The sequence below is a fragment of the Boleophthalmus pectinirostris genome, unplaced genomic scaffold, assembly GCF_026225935.1.
Source record: "Boleophthalmus pectinirostris isolate CB_2022bp ecotype Guang Dong unplaced genomic scaffold, ASM2622593v1 HiC_scaffold_9, whole genome shotgun sequence".
NCBI lineage: Eukaryota > Metazoa > Chordata > Actinopteri > Gobiiformes > Gobiidae > Boleophthalmus > Boleophthalmus pectinirostris.
In genome coordinates this window covers 29216681-29240430 of record NW_026571541.1, presented here as the reverse complement: position 1 = coordinate 29240430, position 23750 = coordinate 29216681, and the positions used below count along the sequence as shown (strand labels likewise).

Genomic DNA, 23750 nt, shown 5'->3' with positions numbered 1-23750 from the left:
AGTTAGAATTATTTGGCCTTTTCTGAATCCCGACAGGATGGTTTCGGTGTCACTGAAGTCCAGGCTTTGTAGAACCATCCAATACTTCCAGGAAAGTTGCATGGTGCACCCTCTCAGTGTCACAAGTTTCTCGCTCATTCCAAAGTTTCTTTCTGCTGCTTGATTACTGTTTTTGGCTGAATATTTCACTACTTGCAGCTTGTAATCTGCAAAGTCTGATTTTCTTTTTGAGGGCATTTGTGTTCAGTCTTCTAAGTCGTCTTTATAAGTTTGTTTAAATTTGAAATTGTCAGTGGTACAGTAGTAATAGTGCGATCGACTGACATACAGACAGGACAGAGGCTCTTTCTGCAGGAGACGTGCAGTAGAGTGAAGTGACAGTGGTACAGGAGTAATAAGAGCAGCAGATACTGACACACAAGACTAGAGCCTTGAGAGGCTGTCAGTGTGAACATTTTAATATATAAGTTGCACCAGAGTATAAATTGCAAGACCACCCAAACCATGAAAAAAAAGTGTGACTTGTAGTCCGAAAAATACGGTAATTTGCAGAACTAAATAATAGTTAAATTTTATTTTCTTTTTAAACTTTGGTATTACCATGTGGTCTTATTCTAGTGCTGATACCGATCAAGATTATTTTAAACGGGAAAGGTAAAACACTTGTACAAACAAAAATTCTGTATCAACACTTGTACTAAGTCTAGTTTCGATACTAGTTTTAGTATTGATTAGTATCTGGGTATTGATTTAGGTCAATTAGGTTCACTGAGTCTTCTGCTGTCATTATACAGTATACTATATTACAACTATACATCGTGACCAGATCTATTCACTATTAAAAATGGCCAGTTTTAATCAGACCTTGACAGTTTCAGGCTCAAGTATTAGTAGATGTTGTAGACTAAAATTAAACCTTTTTGTTTCATTATGAATGTTTTTATTGCACTGTGAAACTTAGAAAATCATACATCCTTACTGTGAGCAGTCTTGCATTTCCATAAAACTCCATGTATGGTTTCACTTTTCTATTCCCGTGTAATCATGCAGTTGACTTTCCGCCCCCATGAGCCACTTAAAGCCAACTAATGTAACCCCACTCTGGAACTAAAAATAGAAGAATAAAATAAACAAGTTAGCCGTCTTAATCCACCATAATGAGAATAATGGACCTGTAATGTCTGGTCTCATGATGTGGTTAATGACAGACTTGTTGCCCGTAATTGCCCTTCTCTCGTCAGCTGCTGCAGCGGGGGTCTCGGCTGGGGCTCTCCTCTAACAGCCCCGCTAACACCGCGCGCCGCTAACACGTTTCTCATGGTTTATTTTCACTTAGACGGATCTGCGCATCTCTTCCTCGCGGTGCTCCTTTTGATGTCTGCGCGAGGCCTCAGACACCGGGCGGGTTGAGAGGGAAATGCAAATAAACGGCGGGGCAAATCCGGAGCTGTCATTATAGAGCTGCGCCGTAAACACATAAGGCGGGAGAAGGTAAACGCGCCCGTGCTTCTACCAGGAGATGCAGATCCTCCGGTGGGAACGCGTGCACTGGATCCAATTAGGAGAGAAGACAGATGAAAGTGCCACTCAGAGCCAGAGGAGGTAAACAAGACGCGCTCAAAGAGTCCAGAAGTGCTTTTTCATTACAGCGGGCTGACACACGGGCTGCCTGCACCTGTGGAGGGGTCACGCTCTGGCCCCAGACTCACATAGCACCAGCAGTAATGGGCTTCTGGAACTGGCCACACAGCGCGCCAACAAAATAGTGTCATTTCAATTTGGGTTTATACGGACAATGGGAAAGTGGCTTGGGCGAGTCGGAGAGCACAAGGTTTCTCTGTGCCGTTTAAAGGAATCTCAGTCCTGATACTTTGCATTGACGTCACGCTGGGGGTGTTTCTACATGTACAAGTAGGAGTCGATGGACATCTGACTTACCATACTCAACATAAAAGCCCATGAGGACATACCGCTTTCTGCAACCGTGTTACCATGGCGATGTCAAAAATTGTGCCATTGAAATACAGTGGTTTTTTTTGTCCAAAGTTTTTTATCAGAGAAAAATTGATCAAATTGCCCATGTCATGACAAGTAAAAAAAATACATTATGACCCCACCCTAATCCCAACAGGAAGTCGGCCATATTGACCCAAACCCTTTTTTTTTTTTTTTTTTTTAATCATACTTCTCACAGTATGATTATTTTTATGTTTTCATAGTTGTTGTTTTTTTTGTTTGTCTGTTTGTTTCATTGGTCAAAATAACCTAGACTAGTAGTTTTTTGGGGGGATCCAGACCTGTTTTGTACTTCTCATAGTCTGATTATCTTCATGTTTTTATAGTTTTTTTCATTCAAAAGGGTTGAAAATTGGTCAAAATAACCCAGACTCATGTGCAATTATAGATTATACTTTAGATTTTGGGATCGAAACCTGTTTTGTTTTCATTTTACTTTTATTTAGAAAGATAAAATATTTACATATTACAGATTTCCAGTTCAATTGTGATCTTTACTGTTTTAGTATATAACAAAAAAGAAAAAAAAAGACTGAGGAGAAAAACTAAACTGTTTACAATAACAGGGAGCTTACAGAAACAAACCTGCCAACAAAAATATTGTGTTATATAGTGTAAAATAAAATATAACAAATCTGTGGAGAAGTTACAAGAAATTCTTAAATATTTCAGATCGTCTCAAATAAATAAATCAGATATTATGTCAATCCAACCAGTGAAGGCAGGACAGGACATTTTTTGGTGAAATTCTTTTTGCTTGCCACCAAGAGGGCTTGTATCAGCTTTGTATCACTTCTTCGTTCCAAAAAATAACCCTACCTAAATACAGAGTTTCAAACATGAATGGTATATTCACTCCAAAAACTAAATTTAATCATGTGTGGATCTCACTCCAGTACATTTTTACTTTAAAGCAAGCCCAGAATATGTAGAAATGATTGATGCCCTTAATCGTCCTTCTAAGTTTGATTATCTTCATGTTTTTATAGTTGTTTTTGTTTTGTTTTTTTGTTTTTTTTTGTTTTTCATTCAAAAACATTGAAAATTGGTCAAAATAACCCAGACTCATGTGCAATTACAGATTATACTTTAGATTTTGGATGAATTAACCTGGTGGTTAACTGGAAAAACAATGGCAATTTTAAAAAACATAAAGCCTCTCATTGGAATGAATGAAGTAACACATATATAACACATATATATACTCTTATTTAGAGAGGAGGGGTGGGTGACGAGAGGCGGCATCTCCGCTGAAGCATGTTCCCTGTGGTCACAATGGGTGGCGAGGGCTTTCAGCGCTACATGTGGCTTTAATCCAGTTCTTATTATAGATCAGTGGTATCATTTAACTTTCTATCCCCATGGAGATGTCATATGGATAATACTTTCTGTTCCATTGTAAAAGAATGTAAATTAATTACCTGCCCAAAATAAATACATACCGTATTTTCAGACTATAAGGTGCACCGGATTATAAAGCACAATATCAATAATGCTGAATTCTCTCGTCTATTTTCATTGGATTATAGGGCATCTTAATCAAAACAAATGGATGACACTTGAGACCGATACCTTAGCCCAGGCATCCACGATCCATTTAGCCTGATTCATCAGCCGGTTTTACTTCTTAGAAACCGTCTGACCTCGCAGCGTTAGGATTCATTTGCTCGACAGTAGGCGGGTACTTTTTTTTTTGTTTTTACCAATTGCTGCTATTTGGTTGTGACGTATGTAATGCGCCGCTAATGGGGCTAACTGGTATGTTAAGCTTTTCCCAAATCCCGTAGGAAGAAGGGCAATAACGTCTTTCCCCTTGATAAAATTCACCAAACATTCTCTTTGTTCCTGCTTTAAAGCCTCAATCTCGGGAATCGTTGCCAACACAGAATGTATGGACTCACAAATCGTCTAGTGTATACCGATGCCTGACCTAGTCCCTGGCGAGTGCACATTTGTTTACCTTGTTTACATGACTAATTTGCATAAACTATAAGCACTGAAAACTACGGTAGCTGTAATGCTCAGACAATCCATCAAGCAGTGTGGCTTCATAGTTTACCAGTCGTACCAAAATATTTTGACAGATTTTTGAGCGCCACATCAGTTCGAGGTCAGTAAGCACAACCAGAATGAATACATAAAGCGCACTGGATTATAAATCGCACTGTAGATTTTTGAGAAAATTCAAGGATTTTAAATGCGCCATATAGTCCAAAAAATATGGCAAATGAAAAATGAAATAGGATATGCTGATGACAATAACAGTTTAATGTCATACTGTGGAACATTCCAGGCAAAACAGCAGCGTTACATACTGCACCTTTATTACTATTGCAAATATAAGCATGAAAAGTAAGAATGCATTTAAAATTAAGATGAAAACAGGTCAAAAGTCGCCTAGAAATATTCTCCGTGTACGTTAAATCCCATTCTTTCAAAATGATAATCTCCTGAGTGAAAGAGCGTTCCTAACATCCTCTCTCCCGATAGAGCCATCATCCCGCTGGCCTCTATATATTTGTGACAAGCTCCTCTCTCCTCTCTTATCACACTACTTTCTTCCCCATTGTCTCTTATTTTCTCTCCTCTCCCAACACCCCGAACCACCTCGCCAGCAACCATTAAAATGCAGTCAGTGTCAGCTTTTACAACCATCAATGTTTATTTTTTTTTGTTTCAATTTTTTACAGACACATTTTTCACACTGGTTATCAGGCTGGTTGGACTATTTGAAATCCCAGTTGGAGCCCCGTCATGAAAGCCGTACCTGTCAGCCTAGATTGGTCCTTGATACACTCGGCACCCTTTGGCTTTCTCCGATTTGGTGTCACTCTTACTTAAATTGCGTTTCGAAATGATTCAAGCGCCGGAGAGAATAACTTTTGACAACGTAGATGGAGAGACAGGCGGAGTATGTAAGCAATAAGTCTGCCATTATCTGGAATTAGGCGGATAAAACAAGATGGATACTGCGCGGGAGTTGTAATGCGCAAGGTGTAAAGATGTAGTACACAGAGACGTATGCATTCATCATAAGGCGTGAACTCCAGATGAACTGTTTTCAATGAGAGGAGCGACGGAGGTGTTCGCGGTTGTAACTTTAAGCTGTGACAAACTGTACATTATTTTCTGCAGACAGTTACAAAATTAGGGGGTGAATAAATACGTTTACAGTCTGGAAATATTGGAATAGGAAGGAATTGTGTTATTAGTTGCTAGGAAACAACTAAACAGGATAAGGCTGCTCAATTATTCTGGTCAATATTGAAATCACGATTATTCAAACAATAATTTTTTAGTTACACAATGCATTTATTCAGCATTTCTCTCTCTCAAAAAAACCCCAAAACGCTTTGTTATTGATCATTTACGCAAAACATCAAATTGAAAATAAATATAGGCCACAAATATGAACTTTAGAGCAGCGATGTATAAAACATAAATTAATAAAATATACATTGAACATGAAATAAGGCATACAAAAACATAAATGTATGCAAAATAAACTATATATCCAGCTGTTCTACTATCTCTATATTTAAATATTCTTATTTATATATTTTTTTTAAAATCCCATAAAGTTGGTTAAGCTAAATCATTTCAACTCGATTATATGAGTTTGGAGATTGACACGCAAATCGAAATCACGATCAAAATTCAATTAATTTTACAATTTTTAAAAATAGGACAGCGATTTGTTTAACTTCATCATTTATGTCTTGAAAGTTATGTAGTAACGTAGCATAGTTTGGTTGGTTAGATTAGTTTAGATTTTAGAGTTGTTTTGTTTTTGTTGGAAAATATTAATCTGCTAGTTTCCATGATAATGTTATTGCTTTGCCTGGGACGTTTCTCAGTAGGGCATTAAACAAATCTTGTATTTATTCAATTACGGGTAGGGGTGTTAACAGTACACAAAAATCATGGTTCGGTACATACATCGGTTTTGAAGTCACAGTTCGGTTCATTTTCGATACAGTATGGGAACAAAATGGAAAAACATTTGCTTGTTGTTTGTGTTTTTATTAAACCAGCAATTTGTTTTAACATTATACAAACGGGAAAATAAAATAAATGCAAAGTGCTGCTTGGTAAAACTAACAAGTTAAATAAAATATTCTCAAATAAGCAAGAAATGTAAGAAGTATTATAAAAAATAAATTCCTTTTGAACAGTAAACAAAACTTTTCAAAAAGTAAAAGCGCAGCACTAACGGTTCCAAGATGAAATTTTACTCAGTCTTTATATTTTTGGCCAGAAAAAACAACTTGTCCACATTGTCTGCAGAAAGTGTGGCTCTGCTGGCAGTTATAAAGTCTCAGAGGTTGGCGGGGAGGGGAGGTCAGAGATTCCTTGCTGGCGAAAGGCGAATGTTTTGCGAGGATTCATGTGGTTCAGAGGGACATAGTCAAGGAGGGGGGCAATTGTTGTCAAGGTGGCCAACCTAACTATAAAGCGGGAATTGTTGCCAACACAGAATGTATGTCTTTGTCTACATCCATCTCGACCACTTTGTTTACTGTAACAGGCGCTGGAGTTTGACGTCATGGCTTCACAGCTCTTCGCTGATTGGCCGATGCGCGATCTACAACTTCCGGGGTTCTTGCAAAACGTCTAGTGCAGGGGTGTCCAAACTTTTTTCATCAAGGGCCACATATATAAACACAGACAAAGCAGAGGGCCGATCGAGGGCCATAGACTGGAGCTCAGTACAGTGAATAATTGAAATATGTGCATTTTTAACACGTTAGAATGAGCCATCAGTTTTTATTCATGCTAAGATCCTTAAAACCACACACTACTTTATCAAGGCAGATTTTCAAAAAACTTGCAGTAAAAAAATATTTTGTAATTGATGCAAGGTAATTTGGGCCAATTCACCTGGAACTCTGAGGGCCAAGAAATATTTGTCTGAGGGCTGCATTTGGCCCCCGGGCCATAGTTTGGACATGCCTGGTCTAGTATATTCTGATTCCTGACCTAGTCGCTGGAGAGAAATGAAATTGAGCGGAGGCACTAGGTGGCACCAGCCTGACTAAATGTTTACATGACCGAGGAATAAATTAATTCTGTTTTAAAATCAGAATAAACCACCCACTTACTTCGGAATTAATCATTTTCATTTGGAGTTAAGTGTTTACGTGGTCTTTTTGAAGTGTATTTAATTCTTATTCAGAATTAAATTATTATTATTCTGAATTAAAGCTCTCATATAAACTGAATAAACTGCTGGAGTTCACTGATCCCTCCTGATGGTGTTAAAAACTGACTTTTGTCCACATCTCTAAGGTTAATATTCGAGGTTAATATTATAATATAATATAGAATCTGAAAATCACCTTTAGAATATTGTAGTACACGAAACCCAGCAAAATATTTCCCTTTTTTGCATTACAGAAACACATATAGAGGTAGTATTTTGAATTCTTACAACAAATCCATGGCCCATTCTCCTCACACACACACGCACAGATGCACACGCACACGCACACGCACACATGCACACGCACACACATGCACACGCACATGCACACACACTGCGCTCTAACACCAGGCTGATGGACAAACTCAGTGGCTCTGGCGCTCACAGCCGGCAGATTGTTTTCGGGTCATCACACGGACTAACCATCAGTCTCACAGCCCTTTTTCCTCCTCATTGGACACAATTGATTGCATTTCTTAAAGTACCCCCCCTCCCCTCTACCCCCGCACCCCTCCGTCCCACCATTTTATTCACAAAGGCCGTATCGATTACAATAGTTTACAGCTGAACGGAAAAGCTGTCGCGCTCATCCCTTAGCGGCTAACAAAGAGGTAATGGCTCCAAAGGCCGGCAACTGCCAATTTGTGTGCCCGGCGCTTCCTTCAAAAGTTTGCCAGGTTTGGATTACTGTAACTAGGGCTCATTTAGAGAGGCCGCGAGTGCCACAGACGAGCGTGAGTGGAGATGAGACTGAGACAGAGAGAGGGATTCAGGGGGAGGGGTTTGGACGGGAATTGGGAGGAATTTTGATGCTTTGTTAAATCCGCAACACAAGACAACTGAGACTTCTCATTGCACTAAAACACAGTTAAAGATCACATACTGTGCTTAAGCCTGCTATATAGTTATAATCCATGACGCTCGTGGATCATTATGTTGTAATGTACACATTTTAAATAACAATATTCATCAAAAAATACTTAAAATGTAACAACAACCGAAATATCGTGATATCTTATCATCAAAAATCTTTCAATAATACCGTGGGCTGTCAATATATCGAATTACAAGTTCCTTTGCTTTTACACCGGCAATAGTTAATAAACAACGGAAACTACATATCCCATGATTCATTTCAGCACAGAAAACATGAAGAAATATGTTTTTTACTTGAATTCTTGGGATTATGACGGTAATAATTCACACCAAAATCTTGTCAGGGTATTTTAAAAGCAAATAAGCATATCTAGCCAGGCTGGTGCCACCGCTCAATTTCATTTCTCTCCAGCGACTAGGTCAGGAATCAGAATGCACTAGATGGTTTGCAAGAATCTCGGACAATGTAGACCGCAATAGACCAGCCAATCAGCAAAAAGCTGTGAAGCCATTACATCACACTCAAGCGCCTGTCTGGGTCCCTTTTGTGGGTAGAGCACAACAGTAAACAAAGCGGTCAAGATGGATGTAGACGAAGACAGACATTCTGTGTTGGCAACGATTCCTGAGATCGAGGATTTCAAGCCAGAACAAAGAGAATGTTTGGTGAATTTTATCAAGGGGAAAGACGCTATTGCCCTTATTCCTATGAGATTTGGCGACCAAATAGCAGCGATTGGTTAAATAAAAAAGTACCCACCTACCGTCAAGCGATCAAATCCTGATGCTGCAAGGTCAGACCATGAAGTGAAACCGGCTGATGAATCAGGCTAAATTATATCAGCCTCTCCGAAATATCACAATAAATGTCATACCGTGAGATGCATATAGTGATAATATCGTACAGAGAGACGTGGATATCTTTACATTACAAAAAAAAGACTTAATAAAAGAAATCGTTTGCACTTTATACAGAAAAATCCCGCACACCGTCTTACTTGCAAACTTTTTTTTTTATTATTATTTGTATTATTATTACACTATATGTTGACTGTCTTTGTTTTTTGAATTATGGGGTTTTGTGTGCACTGTTTCTTTATGACCTGTCACCCTTGGGTGCTTGCCACACCCTATTTAAGACGGCCACCTGAGCTCTCATTCTGTTTGCCTGACGAAGGCCCAGTGCCGAAACGTTGCACGGTTTGTCCTAATAAATTTCACAGTTTGCAAGTAAGACGGTGTGCGGGATTTTTCTGTATGTTCTGGGGCTGCTCCCTCTCCTCCAACGCACCCGTCTCTAGTAGTTGATGTGTGAGGCTCTCATTCTCTCAGACTATCACTTTAAAAATTGCAGTGCCCATTGGGAGCGGACATCGCCATAAACGTCATCACAACCCAAAGTCGGTGTCGGGGCTGGTGTGTAAATGTCTCATGCCACACACGCCACAGAAAGCCACCCTCTGCAGACAGACGCACTGGCATCTGCGCAGACACCTGTCCCAGAGCCTCTGGAGCGCCGTCTCAATAAAATGTAAACGTTCTTCTGTGGCTTCCTTTCCTTCCTTCACTCAAGTTAAATACAAAATTGAGAATCATATGCACTATAATCAGGGAAGCCAAATGTTACTAATGATTTATTGCTGTTATACTTTGAAGGGTCTAATCAATTGACTTTAAAGGTGCACTGTGTAACTTTTTCGTGGGGGGGCACCTACTTGTTTCTAGGGAGATGTTATTTGTGGACCATGTTCTGCTAGCCTGATTCATCTGACGGTTTCACTTCGTGGAAACCGTCTGACCTCACAGCATTAGGATTCGTTCGCTCGACAGTAGGCAGGTACTTTCTTTATTTAACCAATCGTTGCTATTTGGTCGTGACGTATGTAATGCACCAAATCCCATAGGAAGAAGGGCAATAACGTCTTTACCCTTAATAAAATTCACCAAAAATTGTCTTTGTTCCATCTTTAAATCCTCAATCTCGGGAATCACAATGTACAGTTTCATCTACATCCATCTCGACCGCTTTGTTTACTGTTGTGCTGTACCACAAAAGGGACCCAGACAAGTGCTTGAGTTTGTCGTCATGGCTTCACAGCTCTTCTCTGATTCACGGGTCTACAACTTCCAGCAAACCGTCTACTGTAGTGTATTCCGATTCCTGACCTAGTCGCTGGAGAGAAATGAAATTGAGTGGAGGCACTAGGTGGCGCCAACCTGACTAATGTTCTGCAGCATGAAAATTAAGCTTTACTGTCTCTGTGGAGGCAAGCAGGTGGCACTACTAGCTCTATTACTAGACAGATCTGTGGAGAGGGGCCTGCTCACTGTAATCAACACTCATTAAAGACGCTCATAATGAAATAAATACAAGACAGATATGTTTAAAGATCCTGTATTATGTGAAATTTACTCTCGCAAACTTTTAGCCATGTTATAATGTTGTTACTTCATCAAAAACATACCTGAATTTGTGTTTTGTTTCATTCACACATGTTTGAGTAATCCTATTATTATTAGTCTTTTTATATCTCCAAAAGCTCAAATGCTCTGTTCCACGTTGTGATGTCATGAAGCTGTACTTTTCAAGTTAATATTTTACCGGAATTATTTTAAATGAAGGTGTTTGGGACTTAAAACACAGTGGAGCACTTCCTGTATTACCTCATGACATCACAAGGTGGAAGAGGGTGTGCTGTGTCTGAAAGAAGATCTGTCTAAACATGCTGGATTTCTGTGTTAAACGTGTGTGTGTGAATGAAACAAAACACAACTCCAGGTCTGTTTGTGATGAGGAAACAACATTATAACCAATCAGAAAATAGAGTAATACAGGTCTTGGTTGAATTTGTGTATATTTTTTTGGCGTTTCTAAAGTTTTCAGTCTTTCTCTTGAAGGGAAACAGATTGTCATCCCACACAAAGACCTGGCTGAGCTCTGTGGGCCGTTTGAGGATCACAGTTCCTCTCTATGGGGAGATTAGCTGATTATGCCTCAAACCAATTATGATGTTTGCCATGATATCCCTCAGACAGACGCTGCTCTAGTCAATAATGTTTATGGATATTTGCATTACATGTCGACAAGAACAAGAGAGCCAGTGAGGAGAGAGAGGATTATTCTACTCATGTCAGCCTGTCACCAGACCCGTGGACAGAGATTTGGGGGCCCCTGGGCAAGAAGCCTCACATGGGTCTCCTTCTAATATAAGAGAGTCCAATTTCTGGCCCCTAAGACCATGGGCCTGGGAAAACAGACCCCTTTGTCCTCCTCGTCCACTGCCCTGCCTGTCACGATCATTTCTATATGGACATATTCAAAGTTTTATTATTTTGGGGTGGACCAATATTTATTATCTTTATATTTATCCTTATCTTTACATTTATATTTAGCTTTTTATTTATTAATATATTATTTATTTATTGTTTTTATTTATTTATTTATTTTTATTAATATTTTTATTTATTATTTCTATCTTTATCTTTATAATCTTTTTCTTAATATAGTTGGGACATTTTTTGTTATTTTTCCTGTTCTGTGATCTGATTTGAGCTGGGGTGGGTTGAATAAATAACTTATTCTAGATACACGTGTTTAATTCAGATATTTATTTATTACTATTCGTGTTTTTGTTTTTTTTTTTTTTTTTTATCATATTGTACATTTAGAATTGTTTTTTGGAGGAAATGCTGCTTTAGGGTTTGTGTCAGAGGCTTGAATTAGTTTCATTATTATCATTTATTATCTGTATTTTTTCATCTATTTCGCACTTCAAAATGTTTACTTCTGTACTCGCCTAGATACGCCTATACTCATGTGAATTTTGTGTATTAATGCCATGTTTTCTGGTGTAGTACAAATATTAGACTCAATGTAACAAAGAGGCAGCGGTGGGCGATTATTTGACCTTTATGTAACAGAAAACCCCCACTGTGCAGCATGGTTTAGTCCTGGTTCAGACCTGTTTTTAATCCTAATTTTAGTCCTGGTTCAGACCTGGTTTTGGTTCTGATTTAGTCCTGATTTAGACCTGATTTTAGTCCTGATTTTAGTCCTGATTTTAGTCCTGGTTTAGACCTGATTTAAACCTGGTTTTAGTCCTGATTTTAGTCCTGATTTTAGTCCTGGTTTAGACCTGATTTAAACCTGGTTTTAGTCCTGATTTTAGTCTTGATTTAGCCATGGTTTAGACCTGGTTTTAGTTCTGATTTAGTCCTGGTTTTAGTCCTGATTTTAGTCCTGGTTCAGAACTGGTTTAAACCTGATTTATACCTGGTTTTAGTCCTCATTTTATGCTTAATTTACCCCTGGGTTAAACCTAGTTTTAGTTCTGATTTAGGTCTGGTTTAGTCCTGGTTTAGACCTGGTTTAGTATTGGATCAGTCCTGGATCAGTCCTGGATCAGTCCTGGATCAGTCCTGGATCAGTCCTGGTTCAGTCCTTATGTGGCGCAAAAGTCGGAGTTTAAGTCACAGAAACGGGGACACGGTTATTCATTTTTTCCAGACAAATAATGAGGAAAATAGCTGTTTTTTAATTTTCTTATTTTTGGTTTTATTCTGAAAAACGAATGAACCAGTGATACACGGATTAACCAGCAAAGCAAGTAAGCAGCAATAAATTTTATAACAGTAGACAGATTGTGTAGGTCTGTATTAAACTCCATTACAATTTGACTTTCATTTGACTTTGTTTTGAAAAGAGTTTTACAGCGCAACGCCCCGTCACTCCTAACTTGTGTATTACTTCCATATCCACCTTATTAATATTTGGCTGGCTCTCTGTCAGGGGCCTAATATTGCAGCATGTCAAACAATAACTCCGAGCATATCTGAGACGCAGAGACGCTAATTTTAGAACCATCTCCCGCTGTCAGTCATTTGGATCACTTTTCAGATTAAATTCATTATTTCGGCGCTGAATGCGGTAAATTAGAGGGGCGCGCTGGCTGGCTGCATCACTTTTGTGTTTATGCTAATGCGCCACACTATTTTCTCATCTCTGTCACTTCTCTGCTCTCTTAAGGCTGATGGATGGAGGGGGATTTGGAGGGGTAAAGCTGCTGAGCACGGGCTAAAAGCGGCTAGCAACCAAAGCAACGGTGATGAAAAGCTCCACTCCAGCGTGCCTTTTGCCCCACCCTCTCCTAATCTACTTTCCCGCCGGTAGAGCTCCTTAACCTGCCTCTCCCAGATACAAAATCAAGCTGGATTCTGATATGGAGATCTACGGAGGCCACGGCAGACTGGACCACGGCACAGAGTTCTTCTCCGCAGCAGAGCCTTTCAACGGACGCAACCATTCCATAAGGGTGACTATGTGCACTTTGTTATACACTTTACAGAGGAAAAGCTGGGTTTAAAGTCAGAATGTTTACCGTATTTTTCGGACTATAAGGCGCACTTAAAATCCTAAAATTTTCTCAAAAATCGACAGTGCGCCTTATGTATTAATCCTGGTTCTGCTTACTGACCTCGAACCGATTTTATGTGGTACACGGCGCTTAAAAATCTGTCAAAATGTTTTAGTACGACTTTGGTAATCTATGAAGCCGCACCGGTTGATGGATTGTCAGAGCATTACGGATTAGAACAGAAAGAACACACATATTCCGCTGAGTCGTGTCCTTTAGTCTGACAGAAATTGATCGCATCAGCGCACAAGAAAAGAGCTGTTTTTTTCAGCGCTTACAGTTTATGCAAATTAGACATGTGGTTTTAAGTTTCGTTTCTGCATTAAACACATTATTACTTAGTGTATATTTGAGTCTTCCCCGTAGGAAATTAAAAAAGCAAACTTAAATTAATCACCCACATTTACATTCATAATACACATTTACAAAGACAGGGAGGCAACACCGGGCGAATTACATTGGCAGATCGTGGACGCCTGGGCTAAGGGATCAGTCTCAAGTGCCGTTTGTTTCGCTTATAATCCGGTGCACCTAATGTATGAAAATAATCGAGAGAATTCAACATTACTGATATTGCGCCTTATAATCCAGTGCACCTTATAGTCCAAAAAATACGGTAATTTAGTCTTTCTTATATATGGTGTAAACGCCTTTTACACCATCCTTTTGGGAAAAAAACAAATTGAATGAATGATATTGCCTAAATTTATGTTATTAAGTTCTTTTTAGACCAAGGGTTTGTTTTCATACCTGACAGTTTGGGCTGCTCACTGGTGGTCACATGATGTTGCTGTGACAGTTTAAACAGGTTTTGGTGCTGTCTTCCTACCGATGGAGGCAGGACGACAGCGCCATCTGCAGTCCGACTTCCTCAGGACAGTATCTCAGGTGTGTGAGAGTAAAAAAGCCCCCTCGTCCCGGTTTATCATCCCCTGGCGTGTTTTCATATATATAAACCAAGACGAGGGGACTTTTTTACTCCCACACACCTGGGATACTGATACTTTGTACCATTTTATATGCTGCTGTTTATCTCATTGCAATTTTTAAACAGAATTATCCATAATTACACTTCATATCTGTCCCCTGCGGTATTCGCCGAAGTCTTTCAGAATAGAAAATACAATGCAATAAAAACTAAAGCCCAACTTTTAAATGATAACACTATATATAGTCTGAACATATATTTCTCCAGTTTTAATTTTACTGTAATTTACTGCCCTTACTGTCCATGCTTTCACCATATCTCCTCTGTCTTTGTAGTCTTGACTCCACACATCAGTATAATTAGACCCTGAATAGAGTCTACAGTGAGAGGCATCTTTTTAAAGCTTATCTAATGAGCTTTAAGCGTGTTTTCAGCAAAGGGTACACACTGTTCTGGATATAAGCCACTACATCTCCCCTCTATTATATTCTACCATCTTTTCATTATTATTATCAACTTTTTGCGCCCGCATCCAGAAAGTGATCTCATCGGGCTGTATTCAAACAAAGTCGTGGCGTACTCCTGTTTAAAGACCCTGTACCCAATTTTGTTTTCATGTATTTGAGCGAATCTTGCCCCAGTACAGATATATTGTGTTGTACGTCTGCCTTGTTTCGTCTGCATCTAATTATAAAGATGTTCATTAATCTGGATGTGTGTCGTTTGCATGCTAGTTGTCAGTAGCTTGGCTGTGAAGTCCTCTGTTCTCTGGCAGTTGTGAAAAGCACTTAAAGCCCCATTGCAGTGAATTAGGGGTGTGCAAAAATATCGTTATATTGTGATTCTAAATTTGATGATATAGTATTGTTATCATGAGCTGCTCTATAGATATATTGTCAAAAGTATTGGTTTTAATCTTTTTGTTTTGGTTTTTTGCTACCGCACACTACAATTTTGTTGCTTATTTAGTAGAAGGGAACTTGTTTATGCAATACACTTGGCATATTCACTGTTATAATGATTGAAATAGATGTATTTCATTTCACTTTTTTCTTGTATGTATTTATATTGGGCTAGTCAGCATTTTACATCCTTTTACAATGGAACAGAGTGTTATTCATATTGACATTAGTGCAATCATAACAACAGAAACAAAACAACTAAACAACAAAAAATTTGCCCAGTATTATGAAAATTATAATTAAGTATTTCATATTCACTTTGCAAAGTAGTGGTTTAACAACGAAATAGTGTTGCTAAAATGTGTTTGGGTCTTAAAAAACAGCAATTTACACTATTATGTGCAATGTATTGATTGTTGCATTTATCTTCATATCGTGATAATATCGTATCGTGAGCCCTGTATCGTGTATCATATCGAATCATGATATGTGATTCCCAGCCCTACTCAGAAAGAAATGGACCATTACAAACTGTTTAAAATGAATTATCGTATTTTCCGGGCTATTAGACGCGCTCTTAAGCTTCTAACTGCATAAAAAAACAACCACGCGCCCCACAATCCAGAGCGCCCTATACACGAATCCACTGGGGTGTCCCAGCACGACTTCTGTAAACTACAAAGCTGCACTACCCGCAGCGCACGCAAACACACACGGAGCAGACAGTGACTGCACAGCGAAAAACACCCACAGACACACTCATCACTCCACGCCATCGAGGAACGGAACGAAGGAACGAACCGAAAAAGCGAGTCCAATGGGCCACTTCTAGACACAACTGAACAACTGAGTCACTGCGAACACGCCAACAATCCAGCGGTCCCAGACAGCACCCTCCCTACACGCCACAACTGAACAAAGCCCAGAGTCACTGTGAACGCCACAAACAAAGTCCCAGTGACCCATCCAACTGTTGTGTTTCGTTTAAAGTCCGGTGCGGTTTATATGTGAAAAAAGTTTGAAAATAGACCACTTAATGACAGTGTGTCTTATAATCCAGAGCGCCTAATAGCCCGTAAAATACGGTAATATCTTTTTTTATGTTTTTAAGACTGTAAAAATCAGTTACAGAGCATTTTCAAGAGGGACTTTCTGTGGGGTACATAATTAGATCATTATGTTAACTTAAATTTTTTTGTAAATGCTAAATTCACTGAAGACAACGCGTTATCATGTTTAATTTGTTTGTTTATTTTTTGATGCTCCGAGTCTCCCCTCCCATTTCTCTCTCTCTCCCCCTTCAGAGCGCTATTACATTACAATCGTCATCCTTGCCTCTCATTAAACTACTGCACATCGCATCAGGTTTGTGAAGTTGTTGTGTACAGTTTTGTATCATGTTTTTGTTTATTTATGGATGAAACTTACAGGTAACCGTAAGGAGGGTACAGGAGAGATCACTAAATTACTCAAACAAGCATGGATGAACATCTGAAACATCTTCTGGCATGTTTTTGATGAGGGAACAACGTTATACCATGACAGAAAGCTCCAGAAAGTCCATTTTGCATAGTACCTCCTCTTTAAGTCTGCTCCCAAATGTTAGACTCTTTATTCAGTTTAAATTTTTTTATTTGCGAACATAACATTCCCAGTTGCGTAATACTCAAGCCGGCAATTATCCTAGAGTCATAGATTTCATATTTCTGCTCGAAATGTGGTGCATAATTCATAAATATTGCGTTTTATGGAGTTAGCGCTGGCAGAGAGCGGAGCAGACAGAGGTGAAACATCTGGGAGAGAAGACACAACCGCTAGGCTAACATTGTAAAAGCAGCTCAGGGCTAATAGCATCAAATAAGTAGGTCCTTGGAAAAGAGAGGCAGCGTGCATTTTAAATCCTGCCACGGGTTCTTTACAAACTTTTTCATTTGAATTCATGTGTTGTGGATTGACATGAGAGAAAGTACAAATGCCTTGTAGTTTCAAGGTTACGAGTTTGGCATAATTTGTAATGTATTTTTGAATGAAATGTTTACAGTACAAAGGAATGACACACTGCAAATGAGTACCTTTTGTTTTTATTGTTAGTGGTGGGTCTGTTATCTAGAATATTATGTTATAGTGGCGTTAAAGGTGCATCGTGTTGGCTGGTCAGTGCTCCACATACAAAATGTTTGCTGCGAACTCGGGATGATTTCCGAGGTTACTTTTTTCGTCTTTCCTGTGTATCAGTACTGCCCATCGCTTTCGCATTTCACTATTTTTTAATTCTGTTGGGAAGGGAAACAGTTTGAACAGAGGTTTGCAGTCACACAGATCTGATTCCCTTTTGCGTTTATGGAGTTCGCAAGTTCCGAAGCCCATTTCTCGAGCTGTTTTCTGCCGTTAGGACATTCAATAACCACACAATTACGATGTCCGAATCCCGTAACTAAAATATGACATTATCAGAACCAGAAACAAAAGTGATATGGTTCAAAAGACTTGAAAAGATCGGCTTTGACTATTGACGCATCCCACTGGGAAAACAAACATGGCGATTTGACGCTCACTTTTTCGGAGGATCCTTCCCAGTATGCATTGTGCAATGACCGTAAGTCCGAAACTTGGGACACATGTATTGGATATATTGGCGATATATCGATACAGTAGCTCACGATATCGATACTGTATCATAACATTAAAGAATACGATATATCAATACTTCAATATTTTCGCACACCCCTACCCAGAAATGTGTTTAGTTTCACTTGTTTAACACACAAACTCTGCAGATTTATGCTGAGTTCTTCCCTCAAGCAGAAAACACGTTGTGATGTCATGTGATAATACAGGAAGTGCCCCACTGTGTTTTTAAAATCTTCACTAGAAGCATTTGGATAAATTCAGCCCTGGAATTTAATATTTCTGCTGAAGAAAAGGTAAAGAGTAGCTGTTAACTTGAAAACTACTGCTTCATGACATCACTATTTTGAGCTTTGGAGATGCAGACAGATTACCGTATTTTTTTGACTAGAAATTGCTCCAGAGTATAAGTCGCACCAGCCATAAAATGCGTAATGAAGAAGAAAAAAAACATATAAGTTGCACTTTTTGGGGGAAATTTATTTAATAAAATTAGAGACCAGGAGCCAACATTTCATCTTGAAAGGCAAATTCTAGTAAAAACAATACAACAGAGAACAACAGGCTGTTAATGTCACATATGAACAGTTCTTCAGATAACTATATCAACAGAAGAGAACAAGATTAACAAACTCTCCATCTCATTCCAAATCACTAAATCCATTGAGTTCTTCATCCTCGATGTCACTTCTGAGCAACTCGGTGACCTCTGGAGGTAAACGGAGCGCCACTTCCTCTTCTGTGTAGCTATCATCAGACTCAGCATCAGTTCCAGTTAGATTTATTCCGGCCTTTCTGAATCCTGACAGGATGGTTTCTGTTGTCACTGAAGTTCAGGCTTTGTTGATCCATCCAGTGACTTACAGGAAAGTTGCATGGCGCACCCTCCCGGTTGTCACAAGTGTCTCGCTCACTCCAAACTTTGGACATTTTGCATATTTCGTTACTTGCAGCTTGTAATCTGTGTAATATAATTAAAAAATTTTAGTGGTACAGAAGTAATGGTGCAACTGACTGACATGATACAGACAGATAACGGCTCTTTCTGCAGGAGACATGCGCAGTAGAGTGAAGTGACAGTGTACAGGAGTAATAGGAGGAGCAGATACTGACACACAAGACTAGAGCCTCTCACGCCTGTCAGTGTGAATATTTGAATATATTCGTCACACTGGAGTATAAGTCGCAGGAACACCCAAACCATGAAAACAAAGTGCGACTTATAGTCCGAAAAATACGGTAATAATAAAAGGTTACTCAAACGTGTGTGAATGAAACAAAACTAAACTCCAGGTCAGTTTTTGAGGAAGTAACATTTTAATGACTTCTATCACTTGAAGCTCACACGAGTCAGTTTTGCGTAATATAGGACCTTTAAGTTGAAGCACTTGGCATCAGCAGGCACGTTATCTCGATCTGTGGCGAGGAGAGAAGGCTTTTTAGGTAACTAAATAAATCCAAGGTGGAAAAGTGTAATGCCATACTGTGGATTATTCTAGGCAAAGCAATAACACAACACACTTAATGGAGACAGCCAGGTGGCAGTTCTTCTATTAAGAAAGATTTGTAGTTCTTTCGCACTTCCCACCTTATACTGAGCATCCTAATTAGAGTTTTAGAGTTTTGCCTGATTATCGGACAATAAAACACTTTCTAATTAGATGCAGACAAAACATAGTGGACTTATTTTGACCTCAAGAGCTGATTATACCATATATCTGTAGGTTAAAAAAGAAACTATAATGGGAATTGTTTGAATGTTTTGGGAGTTGAAGTTACTTTTACAATTCAGTAGGCCCTTCTTCTGTCCTGTGATGACTCTAAACTCAGAACATGCATCCTGGTTTAGTCCTGGTTTTGTTATGTTTAGCCCTGGTTTACTCCTGGTTTACTCCTGGTTGTGTCCTATTTAGTCCTAGTTTAGTCCTGGTTTAGTCCTGGTTTAATGCTGATTTAATGCTGGTTTAATGCTGGTTTAGTCCTGGTTTTGTCCTGGTTTAGTCCTGGTTTTGTCCTGATTTTGTCCTGATTTTGTCCTGGTTTAGTACTGGTTTTGTACTGGTTTAGTCCTGGCTTAGTTCTGGTTTAGTGCTGGTTTAGTCCTGACTTAGTCCTAGTTTTGTCCTGGTTTAGTCCTAGTTTTGTTTTGGTTTAGTTCTGGTTTTGTTCCTGGTTTAGTCCTGGTTTAGTCCTTGTTTAGTCCCGGTTTTGTCCTGGTTTAGTGCTGGCTTAGTCCTGGTTTTGTCAAAATTTTGTCCTGTTTAGTCCTTGTTTTGTCCCGGTTTTGTCCTGGTTTAAACCTGGTTTAGTTCCAGTTCAGTCCTGCTTTTGTCAAGAAGTTTTGACAAGAATTACTTGGATAATTTCAGCCTTGTAACTGCCAATCTCTACTAAACAAATGGTAAAAAGTATCTATTAACTTTTGAAAACTACTGCTTCATGATGTCACAAGGTCAAACCGAGCATTTTGAGCTTTGAAGTTGCAGACAGACTAATAATAAAAGCTCAGTCAAACATCTGAAAGTGAAACAAAACCCAACTCCAAGTATGTTTTTGATGAGGTAACAGCGTTATAGCACTGCTAACATCTCACAAGAGCCAATTTTGCGTAATAGAAAACCTAAAAACTATAAGAAACTCCGGCTCGAGGGAAGTCTGGCCTTTTTAAAACTTAAACGTACCTTTGATGACCTGCAAAATGGACAAAGACAATTTAAACATTATGAACCATTCTTATTCTCATCAGACTTTGCAATCTCTCTCTACTTCCCTGTAACCACTATACTTATTTTTTCTTTCACCTCAACTCAACTCTGAACTGCGCTGCTAGCCTCGATGACGACTCCCCTGCTTCTAAATGTACTTGGCAAACCTCACGGCCTATTAAGCGAATCAAATCAGCATTATTTAAGATTCCCGAGGATTGTGGGTAAAAAGGGCCTTCCTCTCCCATGCCGAGAATGATCCCCGCCGTATTAGCCGAGGTTTCATCATTTAGCGACTACTATTCCAAATTCTCTCAAATCTTCTCTCGCTCTTATTAATTCAAACTCTACAGACACGTCCCCCGGTGCCTAAAACGCGAAGTTAGCTGGCAAGTCATCAGCTAATATCAGCGCGATTGGGATTAATAGGAAATGACAAGTGAAGTGTGCATAGTTGTGTTGTTATGATGCTAAAATTTTGATACTAAGGAATAAACTCGACACTCAATACTGATTCCGATACTGTGATGATAATAAAAACACTCTTTATTCAAGCAATAGAAGTTCATTTTCAACATTAAAACACTTTTTATATTACCATGTGGCCTTATATTTTGCTTGACAAGCCAGCTCCTTACTACAATCCAGAAAGTTTTAGAATCGGACCATAAAGCGCGAAAACACAGCTGTGTCTCTCAAATATGGAAGACATCTCCTCTTGAAAAGTCTCGTCACATTGAGAACAAGATATATAACTTCTTTCTCTTGAAATAAGTACCGTATTTTTCGGACTATAAGGAGCACTGGATTATAAGGCACAGTATAAATAAAGTTGAATTCTCTTGTCTATGTTCATACATAAGGCGCACCGGATTATAAGGCGCATTAAGTGAAACAAACGGACGACACTCGAGACTGATCCTTTAGCCCAGGCGTCCACGATCCATCAGCAGATTGTGACGTTGCCTCCCTGTCTTGGTTAATGTGTATTATGAATGTGAATGTGGGTGGATAATTTAAGTTTATTTTTTTAATTTCCTACGAGGATGACTCAAATATACATTGAGTAATAATGTGATTTAATGCAGCTTTGCACACATTTGGTTACGTTTTACAGAAATGAAACTTAAAACCACATGGCTAATTTGCATAAAACAGCTCGCTCCTTGTGCGCAGTCAGCTTCTGTCAAACTAAAGGGCACGACTCAGTGGAATACGAGTGTTCTGTTTGTGCTGCTGATGGTGAGTCTGACTGTGCTTCTATCATGTTGGAGATGGTTCATGTGAAACTTTTCAGAGATTATTACTCAGCGAGGCTCCTGACTACAGAAGCCATAATGCTCCGACAATCCATCAAGCGGTGCGGCTTCGTATTTTACCAAAGTCGTACTAAAACATTCTGACAGATTTTTGAGCGCCGTGTACCACATAAAATTGGTTCAAGGTCAGTAAGCACAACCAGAATGAATACATAGACGTACTGTAAATTTTTGAGAAAATTATTGATTTTAAGTGTGCCTTATAGTCCAAAAAATACTGTAAGAGTTTGGTGCTTTGATTGTTTATTCTTAGCAAATCTATGCTGTTTCTCTGTCTTTTATGTAGATTTTTCTCCTTTTTTTATGTTCATTGGTTAATCCACCTGTCAATCACACTCCAGATCCACTCGTCTTTATAAAGTTTTGCCAAAGCGTGTGGTTCTGGACGGTCAGGTAATCTTTTATCTGTGTAATCCCTGAGTTGTCCAGGTAGGTTCCATAGTGGTCCATGGGTGTACACTAGTCTATGGCTGCGTCTTATTTCTCTTTCCTCACTTCCTTTGCCTTGATTCCTCTTCTCTATCCTCTATTTTTCAGCTGTCAATCAAATGTGTCATATTAAGTGGTGTCCCAAAGAAAACCACAGAATGAAGGAGTAAACATGAGGGAGGCTTCAATAGGCAGACATCAGATAAAATAATCAAACTTTATTGGTCTCAGTGAGGAATTTATATCCTCTCTCCTCGCTGTGTCTCCTCTGTGGGCGGGACTTCCTCACCCATTTTCTGCAGAAACGAGGAGAGGAATCAAGAAGAAGGAAGCGAGGAAAAGAGAAATGAGACCTTTGTGTTCTTATACTTGTTCCGATACAGTTCAAGATCATTCTAAAGCTGTTCAGGAAAGGTTCATTTATGAGTATCTAGTTTTGATTTGGGTTTTAATATCGATTAGTATCAGATTTTCGTTACTTTTGACAACCCTAGTACCTAGTGTATAGTTTTAATATAGACTCTTCCCATATAAATTCAATGTGGAGGTTGCCTTAAATAAGTAATAGTCTCCTCCCTTGTAAAACACCTACATGGGTTTAGAGAGAATAATCAGACCCGAGGCTCCATGGGGTGTACAGGAGGTGCCCACGCGTCCATGTTTTATTTCAAAAGATCGCTTTAAAGGTCTTTGCAAAACTTGTAATGGATTTGTCACGTCCAGAGCTGCCCACAATGCAAAACTGCTCTATAATATATGAGCATGTGATGGACAGAGATGGCTGGAGTTCAGTGAAATCCAAAAAAAGACACAAGATGGAGTCCATATTACGCTGTGTTCTGATCCATGTTGTAATGTTGTTTTCTCATCACAAACATACATGGAGTTGTGTTTTGTTTCATTCACACGTTTAACACGCAAATCCTGCATATTTAGGCTGTCATGTCATACCAGAAGTGCTCCACTGTGTTTTTAAACTCAATTTCACTAAAATCATTTGGATAATTTCAGTAAAAAACAGGTAAAAACGATTGTTCAGTGGACACAGAAATTAAAATGTTTATCAGATGGAGTGTCTAACTGCCCAACTTCGACTTAAAATGGATAGTTTTTTAAGGCGATGGCCACACGTGTCTTTTTGTTTTTTATTTGTATGCCTCACCTGTCTACTGTATTTATTTACATATAATTGAGGTTTAGAGTCCAATCTCGACACTTGTTATTGTTTGTTCCAACGTAAATTTCCTGTGATTTTTGCACTTTTGGGAAAAAAGTTCTAAAAAATGAAAAGTAGCTTGTTAGTTGGCTCGAAAACTACCACTACATGACA

At 39.0% G+C, this 23750-nt stretch overlaps 1 protein-coding gene across 1 annotated transcript in view; it reads left to right on the top strand.

Annotated features, from left to right (window-relative positions):
- Positions 1–23750, top strand: part of gbe1b (glucan (1,4-alpha-), branching enzyme 1b) — a 331363-nt gene that overhangs the window by 276037 nt on the left and 31576 nt on the right. Inside the window, exon 15 of the mRNA XM_020941150.2 lies at positions 13290–13407. Coding sequence (XP_020796809.2) covers positions 13290–13407 — 118 coding nt within the window. The remainder of the gene's footprint in view (positions 1–13289; positions 13408–23750) is intronic.